The following is a 24,099-nucleotide window of genomic DNA, read 5'->3' as shown; positions in this document are numbered from 1 at the left end:
GATTTTTCCGAGAGTGCACAGCAAAGAACCCTAGCAGTCAGAGGAGTTCATCTTGCAGGGCATTCCTGTCTAGGAAGCTTCTGTTGAGGCTTCCAGTGAGAGTATCAGTTGTCCTATAAAATTTAGGAGATAGAAAAGCAAAACATCACTTGAAGCTTTCCTGTCTTTCGTTAATAAAATCTTGTCAGTGATCATCTTTCATTCACATGTTTTGTGTAAAACTGCATGAATCATTCAGCAGATTATTTGCTCCCCTGGACATTGCTTTTGTCTCCTTGCATTAGTCCCTCAAGACACTACATTTAAATCACATCTGAAGAGCCATTTGTTTAGTTCTCTCCTTGAAGAACTCATTTTTAAAATCTTTTTGCATTTAACAAAAAAATCATTAGAAAACTTGAGCTGTATCAATTTAGTTTTATGTCTAGATGCTTCACTTTAATAGTGTTTCTATCATGTACATAAGCAGCAGCAGCACAGTGAAGAGGCATTACTACAGCCTGTGTCCTGCTTCCAATGGATCTGAAAACACTTCAGCAGTTTTATAATAAGAAATATACTTTTCTCAAAATTGCAATTCACAGGCCAAATTTCTACCTGTAAACTAACTCACAAGCAAGTTGCAATCCAATTAAAAAGAGTTCACAGGAAAAATACTGGCAAGTCTTTGACAGCAGCAGTGACCGCAGGACAGAGCTTTTCATGGCTGAAAGGACAAAGCAAGCTGTATTCCTGTGCACTCCAGCTAGGAATTAGGTCTCTATCCCAGTCAAAATCCCCAGAGTTTATATTTTTCCTGTGAATGAGAAATTCAGTATAAGCTTTTAATGCCATGCACATAGTACACAAAAAGCCTGCAGTGTCTGGCAAAAAAAAAGTAATGAAACTATGGTAGCCATGAAACTGGTTATGCATGGTAGGTTCCCATGTTAACAAACATCTACTTGAGAGTAATTTCCATTACAGATCACAGATAAGGAAAACTGCGGTGTTTGCTGTTTTGCAGGGACCAGCATTCACTACATCAAGGTTCAGCTAGATAAAAGTCAAAATACCCAAACATGTAAGCAGTGCTTTCTAATATAAACTGGTATGCAATAAAATATTTGTTCTGGTTTTATTTTCTGATCACTGCACCCACTTAGAAAGAATGAACTATGAATTCTTAATACATAGTACTTAAGGAAAAGTGCTAAAAAAGAAAACCAAGATCTGTGCATCGGACCACAACTTTTATCACTAACAGTCCTTTTAACATTGCATATTTCAAAACACCTGAGAAAAGCTCATTAGTATTATCTACTTCTTTACACATAAAGAAAGGATGTAAAGAATAAATTACTTTCCTAAGGTCATGAATCAATAAAAAGGAAAAAACAAAAGCCTGCTGTAGTCCCAAGTCTAAGTCCAGTGTCCTTTCCACTGGGCTTCACTGCTCCCTCCATTCACTAAAGTTTGTCAGAACACAGACACACAATCTCTCAAATCATGTCACAATTTTCAGCTTAACCTACGGTAGAATATTTTACAAGCAATGCAGGCTGAGCTCTACTTTTAAAGACTGTACAATGCTAAGCCAGGCATAGTTCTATTTATCAGCTGAAGGCTAAGCATCAAGGCACCAGGATATTCAAAAAATGACACTGTTTTTGTTCAAAACTACCAAAAATATTTAACAGTATAGACAGAAAACTCTCTCTGACATGTCCTCAGATCTTCAGAGGAACAAGAAACAGGTGCACACAAGGATCAGGATCAGTGACACAAGAACTAACTGAGCATGAAAATGTCTCTGGATATTTATGTAACCAGAGGGACTACCCACAACCTCAAGCTCTGAGTACACCAAATTAAAGGTGTGGACACAGAAGGAATTTACCACATTTACGAACTAACATATAGCACTGTGGTGAGTTAGTCCACGGCAAACTGCTGAAAGTGTGACAGCTCAGCTCTCAACAAAAAGGAGTAAATCAGTTTCATTTTTACCAGGGGCTATTCCAGACAATGTTTGCACACAGTTCAAGGCTATATGCTGTGAAGCCCATACCTTAGCTTTTCCTATATTGTTCATCTGTTCACACTCTAACACAGCCACTAAAACCTAGATGAAAGGGTCATAAAACAAGAAAGGAGAATAACAGCACTGAAAAAATTCAGAATCAATATTACTTGAACAAAGAAGGCTTTCACTTGGAGGGGAAAAAAAAAAAAAAAATGACGTAAATTCAGTGCAGTGGGAAAGAAGAGAAAAACATACACAGGACCCTGTGAAAGCAGGATATAAGAGATTACAGAAAAGTCTGTAGAAAGCCTCTCACATGAGTGCTGCTTTAACAACTGAAGGATATCTGTGTTGTCATGTCCCAGCAGCCCGAGGAGAGACTGCACAGCGTTCAGCTCCACCAGCAAGTGATACAGGTCTGGCATCGTCGCAATCACATGCATTTCCTGAATGATGTCATTTAAATCCAGTTCAGACTCCATGAACCTGAGGCAAGACAAAAATGGTTAATAAAAAGGCAAAAAGTACATCAGTTGTGTTCAATGCACAGCTCTTTCCAAAACAGAGACCACCACCTTCCAGGAGATACCAGGAAAGACTTGTCACCCCAGCTGCACGTGGTCCCAACTTTTCTGATCCTCTGTGGTCACATCAATGTCACTGAGTCCAGAACTCCTAGAGGCAGTCTGTGCCTCATCCTGTCCTGTGCCTGCCCCTTGAAGTTTAATCACGTAGTAGAATAAGCCTTCCTACTACCTAATTTACATAGAGTAAATAAGCAGATTTGTTCCAATTCTGTAAATCAGTTCTAGAACTTAAAAAAAAAATAAAAAAAAAAATCAAGAGGTTGTAGCTACACATGAAAAAACCTTTGTACACAAACTAAATTCTCCAGAGTGATGCACCTTCCCTAGCCACCACATATTAGTATGTGCATTGTATTAGTCTAAGGTGAAGTCCATAAAAAGAATTTGGGTAAGGGAAAGAACAACAAACTGGACAAAAAAATAACAGCACTCAAGCGTAGCAAGAAATTCATTTAACATGAATAACAAAACTCCATGAAAGGAGGAAGAGGCTCACTAGAACCGCAGGTGTGGAAACACACAAAGCCTGGCTTTCAGACCCCATCCAGCCATTTGCTCACAGCATCTGAAAGCTCCATAACATGAAATTATTATCTTCCCACACAGACCGCTGACTGCATATGCAAGCATAACACCTTCACACAAAATGATGGCATGAAATCTTTAATTATTTGAAAAGCAAAACTCACCAATCCAGGACTCAATCTTTCAGCCCACCCCCCAAACACCTACCACCTGCCTACCAGTGAGGAAGAGACCACTGCTTGGAAACAGTGCAGAGGAGGAGACCCCTGAAAAATGAGAGATCTGCGGTGTGGCTGATGACTCTCCAATGCCAACTGCCAAGAGGACTGATGTTGGGAGAGCTCGTTAGGGCTCACTTTTGAGAACCAAGCTACTTACTTAGATACCTAAACCAAAACTAATGAAACCTTACTGAATTTGCGCGCTCCCAAAATAAAAACAACAAAAACTCGAGTTTAAGTACTGAAGTTTCACAACCTCTAATATTAACAGAAGCAAGAATTTAATAAACTAGAACTTTTCCCTTCGTTGCTAATTATTCTTTTCGTGCTGCCAACTATACACCAGCCACCACCAGAGTCTTGCTAATGCCATTCCTATTTAACAAAGTTAGTTTCAAATACAATTTAGAAGAACTACATGGCAATAACTGCTGTTACATAAGCCTTATGTAACTGAAAATGTCTGTATACATAGTCAAGAAAATAATTTAGGGCTGAAACCTAAAATCAAAGGAAAAAAGGGTAACAGAGAGGGGCTGAGCATAATCTTACTTCTCTGGATTGTCAGGAAACTTGATCCGCAGCTCCTGGTTTTTGTAAGATCTCTTCTCAAAGGTGAGAATCATCTTCTTCACTGAACTTTCATCCAAAGGTTCTTCCTAAACAAATTGGAAAGGGCAGAAAACAGAGCTTAGGATGGCTGGAATGATTAACCAGCAAAACACGGAAGAGTGGGTACAGTGACATGGTGAGACTGCAGTCGGGCCCAGACTCGTCAGGAACAAACAGCAACCCCTGGAAGTCTCACTGCAGAAAGCTGCCAAAAAACTCAGACACCATTGCTATTCCCTTACTGATTTACTCCAACTCGGAGCTGAGCAAGCTCCCCAGAGCAAAACCTTGTCAGTCAGGTTTTTATAAACCAGGGGTTTACCAACAGAAGGTTCTTTGGAAAAGAACCAGAAGAGCTTCCCTACACTTTCTGAAACCAAGTATCAGTGAAAAAAAACCACAGTTTTGCAATGGCTCATCTTTCTTGAGCTGTTCTTTTACACCTGTTATTACCTGGCACCATCAGTGCATATTGAGGCTTTTTGCTTCTGACATAATCTGCATTAGCAGATGGACAGTTTCTTTTCATAAGTCCATTGCGCTATTTCTTTTTGTAGGTCTACACGTAACTGCCCTGAGTTTATGTTCTTTTCTATTTTCCTCACTTGGATAAGCTTTCACTTCTATTTTAAAGTCTTTTTTTAAAGGAAAAAAAAATAATCAATATTTTACTCGAGTAATTTCTTTTTATTTTTTAAGTTCTTCTAAGGTGTTTCTCAGCTGGCATTACACATTTACTGCACAGCAGTAATATAACTTTAGTTACCTCCCTGACACCTACAAACACGATTCTGTTATTTTGTTTGTTTCATTATTTTAATGCACTTCTTTTATTAAAACACTGATGATGCAGATTTTCCTGTGTAACCTCTTCCCTCTCCTCTATTTGCCTATGTTACAATCACTATTAAAGAGAAGTTCTCAAAACAAAAACCAAACCAGACCCCTTCACATCTTAAGCCAAGTTTTGTGTCCCAACTCCTGTTCAGGATTAAATCAAGAGTTGCTTCTGATGTTGAAGATTCTTTGGTTAGCGACTCTAAGCAGCAATCTTGTACAAGATAGAAGATTTCTATTTCTTCAGCAAACTCCATTACAATAGTAACACCAGTCCAAGTCTTCCATTATTATTGGATTTCCTACGTTCTCAGGCCCAACCTGTTTTAGCACCATCCCACTCATGTCACCATCCCACTCATGTTCAGGTAATCAATACTACAGTGCCCAAACCATTCTTCCTGCAATGGGATTTCAATCCACAAAGATACTGTCACACATGCTGACACTGCTTCCCTCTACTTCATTTGACTCTTTGCTTTCTCTAACATACACCACTACAGTATCTCCATTTGTATCTTGTATTTAATTTGAATTCAGTATTACAGTGTCCTGCAGATTAGCTTCTTTCCATCAAATTTACTGGTACAAAGTACATTTTGATGGCACTTACATTAACTGCATTCCAAGATAATAAACAAGAGGGTTTGGTTCTAAAGAAACCTTGGACTTCCAGCCCTTAAAATGTCTGGATGGCAGAACTGCACTTGACAAAGACGCGGGACTTGTACACTGCAGGAATCCACAAGACTCTAGCCAGTCAAGAGGACTTTTAGCTACATCCATTCATCCTCACTGGAGCTCAAATGCTACAGAAATCCTGCATTATCCTTCTCCACTATCAGCAACAACTGTAATGGCAATAGCTCAACATCAAAAAAACGAGGGAGATTTTCAGAGACGAATGCTAGCAATGCTGTATACAAAGGACAATGATATTTTACAAACCTACATGATTCTGCAGTGGTGAATATTGCTTGTTTTTTTATCAAACAGGACACAGACAGCAGGAAGCAAATATCTTCTAGATTTATACCAATCCATGTGTCACATTTATAAAGTGATCTTTTCCCTAGCCCTTGGCAGAAAGGCCAATGCTGCATTGGATTTCTGTCTCCAAGGCTTGAAATCATTTACCCTTGACAGCTGCTACCCCCCTCCTCTGACCCAAGACCTTTCTTGTATAGAAGAATGTTTGTTTATTTGCTGCTGCTGCTGCACAGCTACAAAGAGGGGGAGAGTGGGAGAAGCTGCATGGCTAGGGGTACTGATGAGAACAATAGTTAGGAAACTGGTTAGAATACAGAAACTATTTCCTAAAAATATATTTTAGGAGGTGATTTCGGTATTCCCAGACTAAAACAGAGATTAGGCTTGAAAGCTTCCCCTTCCCCCTCCCTTTTGCCCCCCTCCTTTAAACCTTCAGAGGATATCTTTGAGAAGCCCCATTTGAAATTAATGAATACCCCACAGGGCAGGAAAGTAAAACCATAACCTTAAGCTGTGCGAGGCATATGAAAAATCACCGGTTAGTGTCATCATCTACACGGTAAGAAATGGAAGTCACAGAGAAGTGATTTAGTGTTTGCTTATTTCCCACCACCTCCCCTTTCCCACTGGATACTAGTGATTTACTTCCTCCTCTTCCTCTTCTCCATCCCTCTCAATTATCTGAAGAAGTTTCTTCTTCTCATCATCAGTTTCTTCCAGCGCAACAGACTCCTCTTCCCTGTGACGACTGTGCTCTCGTGCACTAGCTTGTTTCCGACGTGCTTTGATTTCTTCTTCCTCTTCATCACGGGGTCTTTTTGTCCCTCTGTTAGGCTAAAGTCAGAGAAATAAGGTGAATGAATACAAGTCTTTTGTAACCCTTGCAAACCAAAATACCAGTATTACAAGACATGCTGAGGAAATTCTTACAAGTTGTTTAAAACATTTGCTTACACAACGCTTAACAACTCTGAAAACTAGGATGGAAATTAATTTAGTGAAGTGGAACGTCACATGAGTAGATGAATGGCTCTGCCAAGAGCTATGTCAACATCCTACCTTGTTTGATCTATGAACACGACTCATGGGAAAATATCGTCATAGGCAGCAAAGACTAGTATTTCAACAATAAGAAGTGGCCAAACCAAACTGTTCAGTGGCTGTACAGCTGACTGTCTTAATGATCAGGAATCAGCTAAGTCAGCTGAGACAACCTCATGTTTTACAGACAGAAGACCAATATGCTCAAGCAGATAGCAGTGAAAGATAATTTTTTACCCACCTAGTATATGAGATTATATTGAATTCTTGTGTGAATCCTAATTCACCTTGACTTCACCCATCCTTCTGTCGAAAGTTTGCTGACACTTGAATGCAGAATTGGAACCTAATTCAGAGTACGTAGGACAGGAGTATTGCTGCTTGCTGCAATTCTGCAGGGGCTTGGCACCAGATTAAGTGGTGCCCGTGCTTTACAGTTTGCTTGGAACAACCTATTATTTTATTCCACAATTTCTGTTTAATTGTCAAAAATAAACATAATTTGCCAGGGACAAGAAAAAGTCCATTAACCCTCATCCCATGTTTTAATTTAGGCAAAAAGTGTATGAATGCATTTGCAACAGAAGGAAAAACTCTCCCTTCGAAAACCATAAGGATATTATATTTGGTCTCTCTTTTTTTTTGAAGGACAACCGAGCTGGAACAGAAGTACTCCATGCTCTATAACTACAGGAAAACAAAGTTTAATTCTTTACTATTTAAAAGGAGCCTGTGTGTTAAGAACAGTGAAAACAATAAGAAAAATATTTTTACTCTCTATCACTGCTCAAGTTGCCTGGTAGATGATTTTATAACCCCATTAGGTCTAACATTTGTCCAGCCTATTTCATAAAACATTTTCTGGCAGGAAGACCCCACTCTTCTGCTCTGTGGGACCCTTTGTCTAAAAGCATAAAAGTTACATCATGCTTTCATGAACATAAGGCCTGCTTTTTAACTGAGAAACGGATTCTTTTCAGTTTTGATTCAAAGAAAGATGCAGAGGGAATAGGTGACAGTGTCATGCTCCTGCCAGGCCCAGCACAAGTGCAGGCATCAAGGTAGGAACTTCCAGCTCCCTAGCAGGTTGGGAACTCATGGGCCCCAGAGGGCAATAAATCTTTCAGGCAATCCTGCTATGATTCTGATGACGATGCACATGCTGCAGACCAGCTATGACTGCTTCTATGCACAACCCAGTCTACATATTTATTGCAATATAAATGAAAAGCCAGCAAATAAAAGCTCTGCTCTCAAGAAAACTCTGCTTTCAGGAGAGATGTAAAAGGAAAAAAAAAACCAAAACAACAACAAAACAACCCAAACCAAAAGAAGACCACCCCGAAAAGCACTTGAAGTGTTAATTATAATGAGAAGCAAACTGCACAGCAGACTGACCAAGATCACGTTGTTTTCAGGGTTATGATGTTGTCCACTTTGAGGAAGATGCAGAATCAAGTTTCCCAGACAACGTATTAGCACAAATCAAAGATCTAAACACTTGCTCCCAGCTAGACCTATTCAAACTCTGTTATCTATCTCCTTTCTCCCTACATCTTCTCTGCTGTTTCCATTACGGATGGTACATTCCTGACTTAAAACTCTTCTAAAGTGCTCCCATGCACTTTTAAAGCAGTTACTCAGCTCATAATTCAATAGCCATAAAGTAGAAGCATACCTGGAGATTCTTTGAAATGAAAAATCTATTTGCTTGGAGGGTTTTGTGGGTTGGGATTTTTTTGTTGTTGTTGTTGGGGTTTTTTTAAAGCAGATTCCTATTACTTATCTTCTAGGTACATTAAAATATAATTTCACATAGACCCGTTTGGAAACAAATGTGTCATTGTCAACAAACAATAATTCAAACCCTCCCCAAGCAATCAGCAACCCAATAAAGAAAAGAAAAAGAAAAATGGTGCTCTTCTAAATGACATCATCTAAGGAAAAAACTTCAGTAAATACATAATCCTTACTCAGTGCCCTTAATGGCACACAGGTCTCTGACCTTCGTATGTCCTTCCATTCGCTCCTCAATAATACCCAATTCATCCTAAACCACCTTTGACAGATTAATGTTACAAACACAGATATAGGAATTAGTGACATAAAAAGTCCTGAAATTTACAGCAAAAAGCCCTGCAAGACTTGCCTTGGATGTTCCTAATTTAGGGAGTCACAATTTCATTCCTCACTGTCATTTCTAAACATTAAAAAAGGAACAAAAACCTCAATGAGACTGCAGCTGTAATGAGGGACCAAGGGAGGTGGTGGTTTGTCAGATGCAAAGTAATGTACCATGGGAAGAGACTATATCACCAGAACAAAATCTAAATTAAAACTCCATCATGAAACCAGCCCCATTTCCTCCGAGTACACAATCCTTAGTATCAGAATTTACACCCTGTTTCAATCTCAATTATTTTATCCTTTTTTGTATTTATGCATTGTTGGGGGGGGAGGAATCTTCTATAATACATAACAGAAATCATTATGATAAATTATGGAAGCGCCCTGCATGCAATTATTAATGCTGCCAACATATTGGCAATAGACAGTAATTGAATTCCTGGGCAAACGCTATTAAGCGGGCATTAAGGTTTTTCCTTTTGTTATTGATGTTATGCAAAACCTTACTAAGAATATTGCAGTTTTCCAACCAGCACTATTAAAACTAAGAAATCAAGGCATAAGTGAAACACCTGGGTTTCTGCTCATTTTACAAGAGATGCACAGTCATGAACAACTGATTTAAGGCAAGCATTAGCTTCTGTTCATTGATTTTCATCTTCGGTTTGCATTTGTATTTTCTGAAGGACTGTTACCAACCAACAAGAATTAAGTGAGTACGTTGTTGCACTGAAACTGGTGCGTTTTGCTAAGCAAACGCATATATTGTGTCTAAACACATTTATTTAAATAATTTCATAGCTTCGCACACATCTACACAAGTTTTGCCTTTCTGGTAGAAAAGGGAAAGTTAATCGTTTGATAAATAAAATGTGGGGTTTTTTACTCAGTTGTGCTAAGGTGCATTTGGCAAGAAGATGGAATTCATTAGAAAATGCACAAGAAAAGCATTTTTAAATTGTTTTGTTAGTTAAGCTTAATTTTGTTCCCATTGAATGCAGTGCATTCACAGTAATTTATTCCAAACACATTTTCATTTAAATCTAACACTGATATCACTACACAAAAAACAACAAATACAAAAGGAATTTTAAAAAGCTGACATTTATAAAATACAATAAAGTAAACAAAAGCTGGTGATTGGTAAAGGCGGAATTATCTTTCTGTTTCTCTTCTAGTCTTTAGCTGTACTTGCTTTGGATGTTCACTGGCATATCCTAACCTGTTACAGCCTGGGTCCCAGGCTTCGGGTGGCAGACCTCCTCCAGAAATACACACCAAACACGGGTCATCGTTTGTGCGCAGACATGTAACACAGAGCCTGCCCCTTGGTTCGGGCAGCAAAAACAACAGCACCCGCCTTGTGGGCTGTGAAGGTGAGAGAAATGACATCCTAAATTGAAGAACAATGATCTGCCCAGGGCCCCTGCCTGGTCTCCCTCAAAGCAGTGATTGCACATTAATATCAGGATTAAGTATCCCACAGAATCTAAAAACCTATTGTTTAGGCCCCTGATCGCTTCCAGCCTTCTCCAAACATCAGGAAGGTTTACAGAAGTCTCAGTAATGGAGTTTCGTATTACTAAGACATCTGCTTTGTAAGTAACCTTGTTACTGTGAAGCTTAGAAATTATTTGTTAATGAAATCTGAAATAAATCTTCATAAGTGATGCAGCTTCTTTTGTGACCGCATCTCAGCCGGCTGCCGCCTGCTCAGAAGAGCCACTGCAGAAAAGCTACGCATTAGCTGTCAATTTAGGACTCCTGAAAGCAAGGCCCAAATCTCCAGAGGTATCTTCACTAACTTCTTAATTTGGTTTCCAACATTTGTGATAAACCAGGCTACTATCAATCTTACTTTCCGTTGTTTTTTCTTCCTGAAGCACGACACTTCTAGATGGCGCAGGACGAGCATTAAAAACTGGAAGAACTGGCACCAGGAAAATCCGGAAATCTCAGGAAGTCCCAAGAGCCCCAAAATCATACAAACTGAGGCAAATGAAACGGAAGATGGGCACGGTACCTACATGCATACAGATTATTACTTTCAGAGAGAATGAACCCCTGTCCCAGACTCGCTCACGAGGAGCGCGGCCATCGGGACCCCTGCGGGGAGGTGCGCAGAGCGGGGATCTTCCTTCACAGACTTCTACACATGCTCCTGTTTGGTGGCCAAAGGTAAAACATCGAAAAGTAAACTAAAGATTCACTTGTGACCCCATTAGGGTACCAACACAAGATCTGTAGCATGGGACCTGTATTCCCCAGGAGCGGGGCCCAGTGCTGCGGGCCAGCGGCTGAGACGGTGATGGCTCCTCGCTTTAACCCGCAGGCAGGACAAGAGCTACCAGGTTAATAAAGCTGTAAGTCATCAACGACCTGCTCGGCTGAGCTGCCTCTGCCATCAGATGCATCTGCTGCATTGCAAATTTACAGTAAATTATCTATACCAGCAGCAGAAATTATGATGTGCCTCCACTGATATGTGGAGATCCATCCCACTACAAACTGCACTCAACCCATTCAAATAATGAGGACATCACCCAGCTCGGTGAAGTCAGACTTTATCCCATTATTTACTGCTTCTTCTGTTATTTGATTTTACTAATATTCCATTAAAAAATTAGCAATTTGTAATGATCACTCACAGTGGTGAAATCTGCATTTAATGAGAATTAAAATAATCTCCTTTATTCCCTCCCAAGACAATTGAAAGAGATCTCTGAAAAGAACCAGAGTTGGCTTTGTCCCCTTAATTACCCTCCGTAACCGGAGGCCAGACACAGAGGATCTGGGCACAGACTTTCTGGGCAGAACAGCAACAATATTTAATCATCAGTTTAGACCATCTGCAACTGTTTTGCAGCAACACATAAAGTTTATGGATTCCTGAGCTTTGTATAAACTGCCAGGTGCTGTTTAATTGTATTTTTTGTTACAAGAGGTTCCTTTTCCCACTCTGATAGACACTTGGTGCTGAATTGGTGGCACAGTGCCCGGAATCTTCCATGCCAAGTTTGGCACTGAGGGAGAACATCTTCTTGATTAAGCAAGGGCACAGATTAGGCTTTTAGAGGAGACAAATTCAAAACAATGTAAGAGAAAAGCAATTATTTTGGGTTGTGCTGAGGGAAGCTGAGAAGACCGACTCATTTTCAGCAAGAGATTAAAATCAGACAGCAGAGGTGTACACCACACATCATCCAGCCCACCAGTCTGACAGCTGGTGCCACCCCTGCACCCAGAATGAATGAGGAGATCTTGAGCCAGCCTGCTCCTCAGCCCAATGCAGGAAACCTCCCAGACCAGTGCTCAAGTTAACCTTACAACTCCAGACAGAAAACTGGAGCAGGTGAGGGGCTGTTGTAGGAGCCAGCCTCCTCCCAGGGGCAGCAGCCCATCAGCTGGGTACAGCAGGCAGCCTGGAGCAACACTCACTCAATTTATCTGCCACGCACAAGTCAGCGTCCTCTCTGTGGCACAGGCACAACAGAAGTCTGATTATTCTGAATTTTACTCATTCAGTGGACAAGAATGTACATTTCTAAAAATTATACAGGAGGGCACCTGCTTCGCCTGTCTCTGAGAGCCATGGCAGACGCCCGACCCACACAGGCTGGGAGGCAGCGAAACCTGTTGTTTCCAACTTTTTTTTCTGCCTTTCAGCCAGAATTGCCCTCACAGAAGGGAATCTCATTTTCTCAGAATCAGAGCTATTTATCTGCCTTCTGCTCCTCCACTCCTTTTACCTGTATTCACCATTGTACCTAATTCTGGAGGTCTGCATTCAGTGATACTGAAATCCAACACTTACTCTGAAGCATTATCTCGTCTACTGACAGAAGAATCATCTGTATTCAGGTGAGAGACCAGAAGAGCACAGAGCCAGGACAAACCCTTCAGGAACAATTTCACTAGTTGGTTGAAAGCTGCAGAATGGTTTGTCCCACAGCTAGGAATAATTTCAGCAGCAAGAAATGAAATTAAAATTTAAATACCCAGCAGCTAAGCAGCATTTCTTTACCTCTAGCCCCCGCAGAATACAGCCCCACGTTGTCATAAGCAATTACCCACATCGCCGTATAGAAAGCTCATCCAACAGAAAGCTGTACAAAATCAAAGTGATCAAAGCAAAGTGGATGCACACTTTCCTCCAGAGCAGAAGGGAATACTGCGGACTTCAAATTTCAGAAAAAGAGAAAAACCAACAAACAAAAACTCAAACTAGAACCTGGTTAAAAAATTACAACAAACAGAGGTTCAGCACAGGTTTACGTTTCTGTGCCTTAGGTATAAATTGCATTACTTTTCTGTGCCTTAGGTATAAACTGCATCACAGAACAAGTACAGGACAGCATCATTAACCATAACTGAGGCGGAGAAGACCAAAGAACTAAAGGAACATGAGAAATGATCATTCTAATTTGTTATTGAAAAATCACAGAAAAATGGTAGGCAGAGAAATACAAAAGTAGAGCAGGTCTCAGAACGGCAGGACTATGCCATCAGCACTGCACAAACGGATGAAATAGGAAGGATGTTAGAGAGAGACAGAGCAATCCACAGAAGAAAACATCCTGGAGCTGAATCAAGTAGGAATCTAGTGGAGTTCTCAGAGAAAGGCTATTCTTACAGCCATACTCCAGAGTATTTTGATGCCACTGGGAAAAGAAGGGGGGAAATTTCTCAAACCCAAAGGTAATAACACATTCTGAAAGTACAGACGTGTCCTGAACAGCAGGATGCTCTTTTTGCCTCTGAACACGTGTGGTGCCTCCACAGACTAATGCATAAGAGGATGGCACATAGGAAGGAGTGCCATAAAGAATCCTGTGTTCTGAATTAAGTAGATCTTGTCATGTAACTCCCACACTCAATTACTTTCAAGGTAGATAACGTCTTAGAGTGCTTTTCTTACCCACTGATTCAGCAGGGAAACACCACTGCTGCAACTTGTCTAAGAACTAAAGTAACAAGCCAACGCTATTGCGTGCACAAATCACAGCGGAAGCATCAAACATTACTGCAAACCAGCGCTCTCGTTCCCCGATCCACAGGAGAACATGCCAAATCCACTCTCCTGAAAACAAATACACGATTAACCGCATCTGCTTATAAACTGACCTTCAAACGACGAATAAGCAACGATCACATGCTGAGAGGAGAAAAACACTCACAAGATAAAAGGAAACTTTCATAAGATGGGAAACTTTTTCAGAAGACTTTGGTAAAAATCAAATTAAATGGGTTTTGTCATAAAACAGGTAGACAAAAAAGAATGAGACTGCAAGCCATGCAACAAGCACAGGCTTTGCTGCAGAAACAGCGAAGACACCAAACCGTGCCGGTCTGTGGGAGACACGGCATCAGCAGACCCCCCCCGGTAACCGGCTCCCACCGGGGCGCCGCTTCTCCGGAGCGGGGGGTGGGGTGGGGGGGGGGGGATGAGGGGGGAGAGGCCCCCAAAACCCCGCGACACCGTAACCGGGTCCCCCGCGAGCGCACCGGGCGCGGCTGGGCAAGCTCTGCGCGGCGGCCCGTCCCAGGCCCGCGGCCGGAGCTGCAGCGGCACCGGGCCGGGGGCTGCCGCGCCAGCGGGGCTCCGGGGCTCGGCCTCTGCCACCCCCCAGCACGGCCCGGCCTGGGCCGCGCTCGTCCCTCCCCAGCGGGGCGGCAGCGAAGGGCCGGGGCTGCTCCCCGCGCACCCAGCGCTCCCACCTGACGGGCCCACGCCACCGCCGGCCCCGCTCGGTGCCCCGGGAGCCGCCGCGGGGCCGCTCACCTGGTAGCTGAGCAGCTCCCCCACGTCCATGGCACCGACCGGGCCCCTCCACCGGGAAACTGTCGCCAACGACCGGGGCCGCGCGACACCGTGCCGTAAGGCAGGGAGCGCAGGCGAGCCGGGAGGGCGCCACTCTGCCGGAAAGCGAGGCGGGAGGGCCGCTGCCGGAAAGCGAGAGGCGCCACACTGCCGCAAAGCAGCCCCCGGCAGGCTTGAGAGCGGGAGAGGGCCGGGCAGCCCTGCCGCGGCGTGGGTGAGGGGTGGGCGGCAGCCGCGGCCCGTGGGCCGGGCCGACCCCGGGGGCCACCCCACAGCCCCAGCGGCTCAGGGGGCCCCGGGGGCTGAACCCTGCTCTGCCCCCGGCCCGGCCACCGCGGCCCTGGGCCGCCCCCGAGACCTCCCGCCGTGTCCCACGGCGGGCTCGGCCTGCTGCGGCGGCCTGGTCGGGGGAGCTGCTGGGCCGGAGCGAAACGCGACCGACTGATACCGAGGGAGACGGGGGGGGAGAGTGGCAAAGTGTGCTGCCTGCTGCAGAACAGCGAGAGGGCGAGCCCCCTCCGGGGTGACAGGGCCCCCCCCGAGCCCTCGGAGACCCTCCCTGCCCCCAGCTGCAGCCCCGCGGGGCGGCCGTGCGCCGGGGGGGGAGCAGGGCGAGCGCCTGGTGCCCCCGGTGAAGCGGGACCTGGGGTCCCGTCGGCAGCTGTGCCACCGGAGCCGGGAGCTGCGGGGGACCGGGGCTGCCGTCACCCCGGGGGGGGGGGGAGTGGGGCGTTCCAGCGGAGCCCCCCCAGGAGCTGACCCTCACCGCTGCGGAGCGGAGGCACCGAAAACCAGTGGTTTCTTTTGACACGTTTTCCGTAACCTTCTGCGGATCCTTCCCGGGGCTGAGGCAGGCTTGGAAATGCAGGAGGCTGTTGCCAGCGTGTATTGACAACACAATTCTATTTATATACAGCATCATTAACCGCTGTCACCTTGAAAACAGGCCAATAACTGAGCACTGAATGCAGCAGGAGGGGACGTGACAGTCCCTCTGTTTGCTGAGGTCGTGACAAATAGTTCTGTGATTCAACAAGATGCAGAACCGCAGACAGATAGAGGCATTTTTCAATTTAACAAATATGAATAATTAGAAGAGAGTCAACTTGGCCAAAATCTTATTGAACTTATTTCAACTATGCTTTAAAAAACAGTTTCGAGCTAAAATAATTTTTCATAACAATGATTGTAGCTATTATGCAGTTATCTCAGTAGGAGTCTGGTTTGAGAACACTCATGAAATTAAAAATATATATAATGTTTTCAAAGAAGTCCCTCGCATCCCCCGTTGTTTCACTAAAATATAGGAGATATCAGTCATGACAAAATTAACTCAACAAATCTGCATGTTAAAGGCGAGATAAATAGAAGATAATTATTGGATCAGCTGGCTTTCCTTTATTGGGCGTTCAGATAATTCACCAGCTGTGAAACCAGAACATTCGCAGTCACACCAGGAGTACTGACACATACTTGGGGATGTGATACGGCTATTGGGAAGCCTGACCAGCGACGGCAATAAAAGCAACGAGCAGTTGTAAAACACATGAAGTGCAGCGGGAGATAAGAACTGACCCTCCATCTAAAGATGGAAACACCGGGCACCGTGATCGCACCCACGGCGCGGAGCCAGGAGACCCAGCGGCAGGAGCTGGTGTGCAGCGCTGGCACGGGGGGGCACGGCACAACCACGCCGCCGGCTCACAAGCCGCAAACACCCCTTTATCGGTCCTTTGATTTGTGGGGGGCTGCTGGCCTCGGCGTGCGGCAGGCAGAGCGACAGCAGCCCTGGGACACCGAGGGTTTGCTGACAGCATCGGTGTGCAAACGCAGGCAGGGAAACGCGCCCAGCGCTGGGTGGGGGAGTTGGGGGAGGGCAAAGGCAATAATCTTCAAATCGGAGAAAAGAAACATGAACACAGCTTGCGAGGCCGGCACCTCCCGCCTGAAGCTTCTCCTCATTAGACAAAGGGATAGAAAATGGTCGATTCCCTTCCCTGGAAGGACCGTGAGGCCAGGGGGGACGTTCAGAAAAACAAAGTCAGGAATTTGAGAAGTGGCCGCTGGGTTAACTGACTTAAATAAAACTTGATAGCCGGGAATCTATAGCCTCGTGGGAAAGGCACAAAAGCTCAGGTGCCGTTTCTCACCCTGACGGCTGGAAATCCAGCAGAGGCACGGCCCACCACCCCACGCCTGTGAAAGCAAATCAATTGTGAAAGCACCAGCGCTGAAAGGAATGAATGCAGACCAGAGGCTGGGCGCCAGCACCTCCCGTCCCTTCTGCCACACGGGGAGGACAGTCGAAGCCCCTGGGATGTGGCTGGGGACGTAGCCGGAGCACCGGCTATGGCAGGGCTTGGCAGGCGGCAGCACAGGAGGCGGATGGCAGCGGAGAGCGGGCAGGAGCCCCACGGATCCGCCGAGCCATCGTGCTGCCGTGGGAAGGTTCCCGGCCCACGCACCCCTTGTCCCCAGGCTGTCCTTAAAGCCCCGCTCTATCTGCAAACAACATCCAGAAGTAACCTGCAAAGGCTTTCCCTTTGCTGTGAAGTTTTTGCCCAGCGCTGCGAGCCCTGGGGGTGCTGGGTGAGAGGAAGGCAGTGTGGGGAACCGCAGAGCGCAGCACCGTGCAGTTGTCTTTGAAACAGCCACCAGCTCCTCCCGCGCCCCCTCCTGTCCCCGTGCTCTGCCGGCCTCATCACACTCCGAAATGGCCGTATTGCTGCCCAGGAAACCCAATTCCCACCAAGCTGCTGCAGGGCAGGATTCAATAACAGAGAGGTTTTATCCAATAAGGGGAGTTGGAGCACAGGGACAAAATATTGACTTAAAAAGCAAAACCAAGAGCAAAATCAAAGTATAAAAAAAGCCCTCAAGGAAATGAAAGGATGGGGACCAGCCGGTCGCCCTGGGTGGTGGGCTCTGCTTGGGGCCCGCACCAGCCTCTCCGGGGGAGCTGCAGGAAGGGGCTGGAGGCTCTGGACAGGCTGGAGCAAACCCTGCGACTTAGCTTGGTCAGGAGAGCGAGGACCCCAGCAGAAGCCTGGCTCCACATCCCCAGGCACCCACCCTTGGCAGGGGCCGGGGCATCGCCGGTGCCCTCGGGGCTGACTGTGTCCCTGCAGCCGCAGGACTGCCAGGCTGGAGGTGATGGGACCTACAGCACGTTTCCCCACTCCCTCGGGGACACCCCCAGGGCTCCGGGGTGTCTCAGGACAGCCCAAACCAGACCTTTCCCGACCCCTTTCCCCTAACCACACCAGCACAAACAGGCGCAGAGGGCTGCTGGCGGCTTAGCTGGCACCACGACGTCCCTGGCTGTGGCTCTGGCCCTGGGGACGGGCACGGAGGAGCCAGGACCCAGCAGCCACCGGCTATGGGGAGAAGCCGCAGCCACCGCGATGGTCCTGGCAGCGTGGCACGAGTGCCAGTATGGAAACAACGGTTCCTCGGCTCAGCACAGCAGGGCAGTGGGGGGATGCTCAGCACCACAGCTGGGAGCGGTGGCGGGAGGAGGGGGCAAGGAGGAGAATCCCGGTTTAATTTTATTCCGAGTTCAGGTTTCAATCCAGATGCCTCAAGATCTAATTCCGAATAAATAATTGTACTGAGTAACCCTGGTCCCCCGGTGATTAACTAAACACACTGAGGCTCGCTGAAATTGAATTAGTGGTGTGCACTCAGCCGTTATTACCCTCCCCACGTCATGAATATTAATGAGGGGTTATTAAGAAATGTAAATGATGCCTCAGGGGGTTGGGAGCACAGGGGGGTGCAGGGCGGTGTGGGCTGATACGACAAACCATTAGGAAAACAGCCTGATTGAAGCCACTTTTTAATTATGTCAGATCTCGCTCTTTCTTGGGTGCAGCAGTGTTTCCGGATGCTTTCGTTTTTATTAAAATGAGAAAAAGGGAACAAGTTATAGCTGGAATGTAAAATGAGCATTTGCAAAGCGGAAAAGCTGCAGCCACCGAGCACCCTGGCAGCGGAGGGTGGCAGCAGGGCCCTGCCCGCAGCTGCCTGCACCCCACGGGCTCCCCACTGCCACCAGCCTGGGCCAGCTCCCAACCGGGCTCCCCCGCGCTGCCGGCACGGAGAGGGGGACGCCGGCACCGCCGCAGCACCCGCACCCCAGCCTCGGGGGCTCCCGCAACCCACGGCTGCTCCCCGCTGCCGCAGCCCCGCTCCCTGCAGCCCCTTCCCTCCCAGTTCAGCATCGCTGGCCAGGAAAGAGTGGCTGTGATAAAACTCATGCATTTTAACAGGTTCTTGCAGGCGCTCCCCGCGCCGCCGAATAAAAGCTGACAGGTGCAGCTGAGTTAATCAGAGTGGATAATGGAGGGAAAGAAAGAAATCTCAGACCAAATTGCTGCAGAAATCATGAGCCGGGGCTCAAAACTATCCAATTAAACTGGGATGAAGCTTAAAGGGGAAGACGGCCGTTCTCCAAGCCCGGCATCCCACTGAAGCAGGAGAAGGGGAATGGCTGCAGAGCCCCCCCGTCCCCCCGCGGGAGGGCAGGGGGCTGCCAAGCGCGGAGGAGCCCCCATCCCGCGGGAGGGACGTGCCACCGGGGCCGTGCCGGGTGTCTGGGTCTGGCCAGCACTGCCACATCGGCGGTTTGCTTGTAAAACAAAGCATGCCTGGGGCTCTTCTTCCAGAGAGCAACGTTGGATCACACGCTTTGTTGGGGCGATGAGCACGGCACGTGTCCAGCCCCGGTTCTGCCGTGGCCGCCATCCTGCCACGCCAACGCCAGCTCGCCTCCGTGGCTGTCTGTGTCCTGCCCGCAGCGAGCACCGAACCCATCCCCTGAATGGCTTGGGGAGGACTGGGCTATCAGACTAGTTAAAAAATGTGCGTCGAATGTGGTCGAGGCCCATTACTGTGGCCAGTAGAAATCCGCCAGCATTACTGCGGCTTTATCACGGATAGATCGGATGGCCTGGGATGGGAGCGCGCACGGGAGTTTGTTAGTATTCAGGTCTCTCCACACTGATAGCTTCATAACGCCAGGCTTGCCTCTTAATTGCACCCGTAAGCGTTGAAATTACCGAAGGGTAAAATGCAAATGGGCTGTAACCTTTCCAGAGCTCACCCCGGCACCGCCGCGCCGGCTCCGTGCCGAAAGGGAGGTGCCTGCATTTCTTTCCCTTTTTCTTAATTGCTAAGGGAGCTGCCAGGCGATTCCCTCCCAAGGCCCCAGCAGGGAGAGGAGAGACCCTTCTCTGGGGTCGCACGCTGGTTCCACCAAGCTGGAGGCAGCGGAGACACCGGGACGGCCCCAGGAGCTGCCTCCCACCCTGGGTTGACCGCGACGCCTGCTCCAGCCCCATGGCACAGCACCACGGCCGGCCGAGCCGGGGCTGCGAGGGCCAGGCACCCCGGTGACAGAGCAGAGCACGGAGCAAAACTTGCAGCCTTTGCCCTCCCTCTCTGGTGCCACCTTCCCAGCCCAAAGGGCTTTGGTGCAATGCCTGCCATGGCTCCTGGCCAGGGTCCCGGGGTGCTGGGTCCTGGGGTGCTGGGTCCCAGGTTGTGGGGTGCCGGGGTGCCACGGCAGAGCGCTTGCCGAGCCGGCCAGCACCGCAGGGGCCGGGAGGTGCAGGTGCCGGCGGGAGAAGCCAGCTGTGGCATTAAGGTTAATGAGATTTTCATGAACCTGCCAATTCGTTTAGCAGGCGGGCGGGGGGGGATGGGACCTCGCTAATTAAAAGGAGCTGACCTGTGAAATCAGGCTGTGATGGGCTGGGGTGAGCAGAGGAGAGGGTGGGCAGGGGGGAAAGCAGGGGAAGGGGTGCAAGGGGCGAGGGTGGCCAGTGCCCGCGAGCCCCGCTGGGGTGGCTGTGGCTGTGGCCATGACTGTGGCCGTGGCCGTGGCTGTGGCCAGGCTGCTCCCTCCTTCCCGCCCGCTCCGGTGCTGCTCGCTGTCCCAGCACAGCTGGAGCATCCATGCCAGAGTGGCACCTTATTTATGGCTCTGCTTCCCCGAGTTAAACTCCACAAAGTGTGACAATCAAAATTAAAGATTTCTCCAGAAAGGCAGCCTGGGGGGAAATCACTGCGGAGGCCGACAGAGATTTCCCAACGGTGACTTTTAAATTAAAGGGGAAAAAAATTTCTTTAATTTGGTGGCGTGCTTGGGATGCAGCTCACTGGGCACGTTATTATCCAGCTCAGCAAATGCTCCCAGAATTCACTTGCACTCCAAATTGCCGATCCCTCTGCAAGGCAGCGTGTCCCCGCCTGTGCCAGTGTCCACCAGCACCGGGGGCCTGCGGCACAGCCCGGCAGGCGGCGAGCGGGGCCGGGACCAGGCTGTGCCCTGCCGCCCCAGAGCAGAGCCCTGGTGGGTGCCCCCTCCCCACGGCCTGTCCCAGCTCCCAGATGGTGGGGAATGGCCGTATTCTGCTCCTGCAGGGACGAGCCCAGCCCCCCGCCAGCACAGCCGTGCTCCGGGACCCCCACGCCGGCACAGCTGATTCCCATTCCTGCTCCCAGCCCCTCCTGGTATTCAGTGCTGCAAATCTGGATCGGTATGGGCTGGGCATATCGGCACCGCTGGGCACGCGTGTGTCTGTCTGCCCGTGGCTCACCTGCTGAATCCCCACCAGTGCTGTTGGCCCCTAATAAGGAGCTGGGGCAGTCGGGGGGACCCAATGTTTTAAGACTCTTTCCAAGCAGAGCATGAGCTCTTCAATGCTGCTGAAAGCGAGACCCTGCCTGCAGCCTGGCAGAGCCGGCGCCTCCTGCACCGTGTGGTGAGGACGGTGGCTGCTCCGGCATCCCCATGACACTGCCACACACAGTGTGCCCAACCACCGGGGCAGCCGGCACGGTCCCTTCCCAAATGCAGGGCTGACTCGGGTGCTCACCCCAGAGCCCCAGGAGCCTCCACAGACCCACCGTGTCGGCACGTCCACGGGGCCATGGGTGTGCAGCTTTGCCAGCTGGATTGCACGCTGGACCCAAAGCACCAGCGGAGACCGTCACTGTCAAAGCCTCCTTGTTGGGATCGCAGGCACCCGCACACCCGAGATGCACCTTGCCCTGCTCTGCCATGCCGCACCGTGGCACAGGGAGCACCGTGGCACAGCAAGGCACCGCAGCACAGTGAAGCACTGGGGCACAGCGAAGCACCGGGGCACAGCGAAGCACCGCGGCACAGCAAAGCACCAGGGCATGGTGAGCGCTGCAGCGCAGAAAAGCACCACAGCAGAGCAAAGCACTGGGGCACGGTGAGCACCGGGACACAGCAAAGCACGGTGGCACGGCGAGCGCGGTGGCACGGCGAAGCACCGCGGCTCCACGCCACCTCTGTGCTACTCCAGGGTGCTGCAGGGGCATGGCACTGCCCAGTGTCCCCACAGGGATGCCCCGAGGCCTCTCCTGTGCCCCACGGATAGGGACACAGCTCCTGCCTCCCACTTAACCCCGGGCACCTGCCAGTGGCTCCCGCCTGGCTTGGGCAGGGGGCATGGCAACAGGGTTTTACTGCCCGAGCCGGAGAAGCTGCCGCTTGTCCCTGGCGTAGGAGCTACCCAAGGCGACAGGGGCTGGTGGCACGGGGCTGGCCCTGCCCGGCTGGGGTGCGGACCCGCGGGGGGCGCGGGGGGCACAGGCAGCCCCAGACCTGCCTGTCCTGGCACAGCTCTTCCCCTTCCTCTCCCCCCGCTTTCAAGATGAAGCAATGAAATTATTTTTCTACTTGAGTAGTTTTCAATTTAGATTAAGAAAAATCTGTGCTCCGTTAGCGACGTTGCAGTAAATCACGAGCAAGCGGCACTCCGCAGCTGACAGCCCGATCGCTTATCGGCTGCAAACCTTTTTTCAAGTTGACAGGCTCCAAGTGTGACATTGAGCGAGGGCAGCGGCAGCCTGGCAGGGACGTCGCGTGGGGAGGCGGACCCCCACCCGGCACGCTCCCCGGGGCACCGTGGCTCAGCCGTGGCTGTGGGCAGCACGCAAAGCAGGCGGGCAGTCCCAGGCAGGATCAGGCCTTGGCCATCACAAGCTGGGACAGACCAGGAGACGCAGAGGTCAGCGCCGGCCCCTGCAGCGCCAGCTCCGCCACGCCGCGACACCGCTCCTGGGGCCGTCGGTGGGAGCCGGCGGGGGGGGACGTGCTGGCTCGCTGCCGTCCCACCGGATCCCCGCTGGCCCCAGCGCACCTCAGCAGCATGCTGGGGCTACACCGCCGGGGCCGCTTGGTGCTTCAGCCCTTGCTTTCACCTATCCATCACCGCTGGCGACACGGTGGCACCCGACACGGCTGCAACGGTGCCCATCGCTGACTGCACCGCGGCAGCACCGGGAGCGGATCCCCATCCTTGTGCCCATCTCCACGCTGCTGCCATCCTCATGCCAGCACCATCAAAAGGAGCATTTGACAGAAAACAAACCTTTTTTTTCCCTCTGGTTCTTCCAGCTCATTTATCGCTTGCACGGGGCAGGCAGAGCTGTCAGTGCCTGAACCTCACTCATCCGTTTAACCTTGGGGGAAGAAACACATTTGTGCCGGATAACGTGCATCAGATGGTGGCACGGGGAGCGCCTGTAGCTGCTGTGCCTGATGGATGGGCTACACGGGCCTCGCCTGACCTGTGCTTGTATGTTATCTGCATTGCTGCGGGAGGCTTTTCATCACGCCGACAGCTCCAGCATCACCTGCCTGGCAGGAGCTCCTCGCCAGGGATGGCTGCCGGCAGCAGCGGCCAGGAGGGGCCCGGCCACGCGGCTGCGGCTGGCACCACGGCACCGCGGCACCGCGGGAGGCGGCGAGCCACCGAGCCGGGGAGGGGAGAGGCCGCCGTGCCCAGGGGAGGGTTTGCAGGCTGTGCCCGTGCCACGTGCCTGGCTGCGGTGGGAATGGAGGGACTGGAGGGACTGGGACAACCCCGCCGGGAGCAGAGCCGGTGCCTGCCGTGACCAAGGGATGGAGGACGCCCTCACCACCGGCAGTGCCACCGGCCATGGCAGAAGGGAGAGAAGCTGTTGCACTTGTCCTTTGGGTGACATTTTGCCAACGAGGGGTCCTGTGACAGTGACGGAGAGGGTACGGAGCTGGGCAGCCCAGAGCCCTGGTGACGGATGAGCGCTGCCAAGTGCCGACACAAAAGCCATTTGGTGTGGGGAAATGATAGATGCTAACACTAATTTTAAGCACAGGCAGCCGAATTCCTCCAGACAGTCGCGGTGCTCAGGATTTAGGGCACAGCTGCTGGGTTCAGATAAGGTGTGAAATCAGCCCGGCGTGCAGGGTGTTACTTAATAATGAACGTCTCATGATGGATGGGGGTGGCTCAGCGATATAACCTCCACATTTGG

The 24,099-nt window shown here is 49.4% G+C and overlaps 1 protein-coding gene across 4 annotated transcripts in view; it reads right to left on the bottom strand.

Annotated features, from left to right (window-relative positions):
* CTNNBL1 (catenin beta like 1) overlaps positions 1-14,876 on the bottom strand; it is a 56,156-nt gene extending 41,280 nt beyond the window's left edge. Inside the window, exons 1-5 of one of the 4 annotated variants that reach the window (XM_041122762.1) lie at positions 14,728-14,787; positions 7,060-7,164; positions 6,423-6,611; positions 3,891-3,997; positions 2,352-2,491 (exon numbers count right to left, since the gene is read on the bottom strand). In XM_041122762.1, the coding sequence (XP_040978696.1) occupies positions 2,352-2,491; positions 3,891-3,964 (214 nt within the window). In that variant the 5' untranslated portion in view covers positions 3,965-3,997; positions 6,423-6,611; positions 7,060-7,164; positions 14,728-14,787. Of the gene's footprint in view, positions 1-2,351; positions 2,492-3,088; positions 3,158-3,890; positions 3,998-6,422; positions 6,612-7,059; positions 7,165-10,167; positions 10,187-14,727 lie in introns of those variants that run through there. The other 3 variants (XM_030008705.2, XM_041122763.1, XM_041122764.1) reach the window with 3 other exon arrangements.
* Between the last annotated feature and the right edge of the window lie 9,223 nt (positions 14,877-24,099).

Source organism: Aquila chrysaetos, chromosome 3, assembly GCF_900496995.4.
Source record: "Aquila chrysaetos chrysaetos chromosome 3, bAquChr1.4, whole genome shotgun sequence".
Classification (NCBI taxonomy): Eukaryota; Metazoa; Chordata; class Aves; order Accipitriformes; family Accipitridae; genus Aquila; species Aquila chrysaetos.
This window is presented reverse-complemented; position numbering and strand designations above follow the sequence as displayed.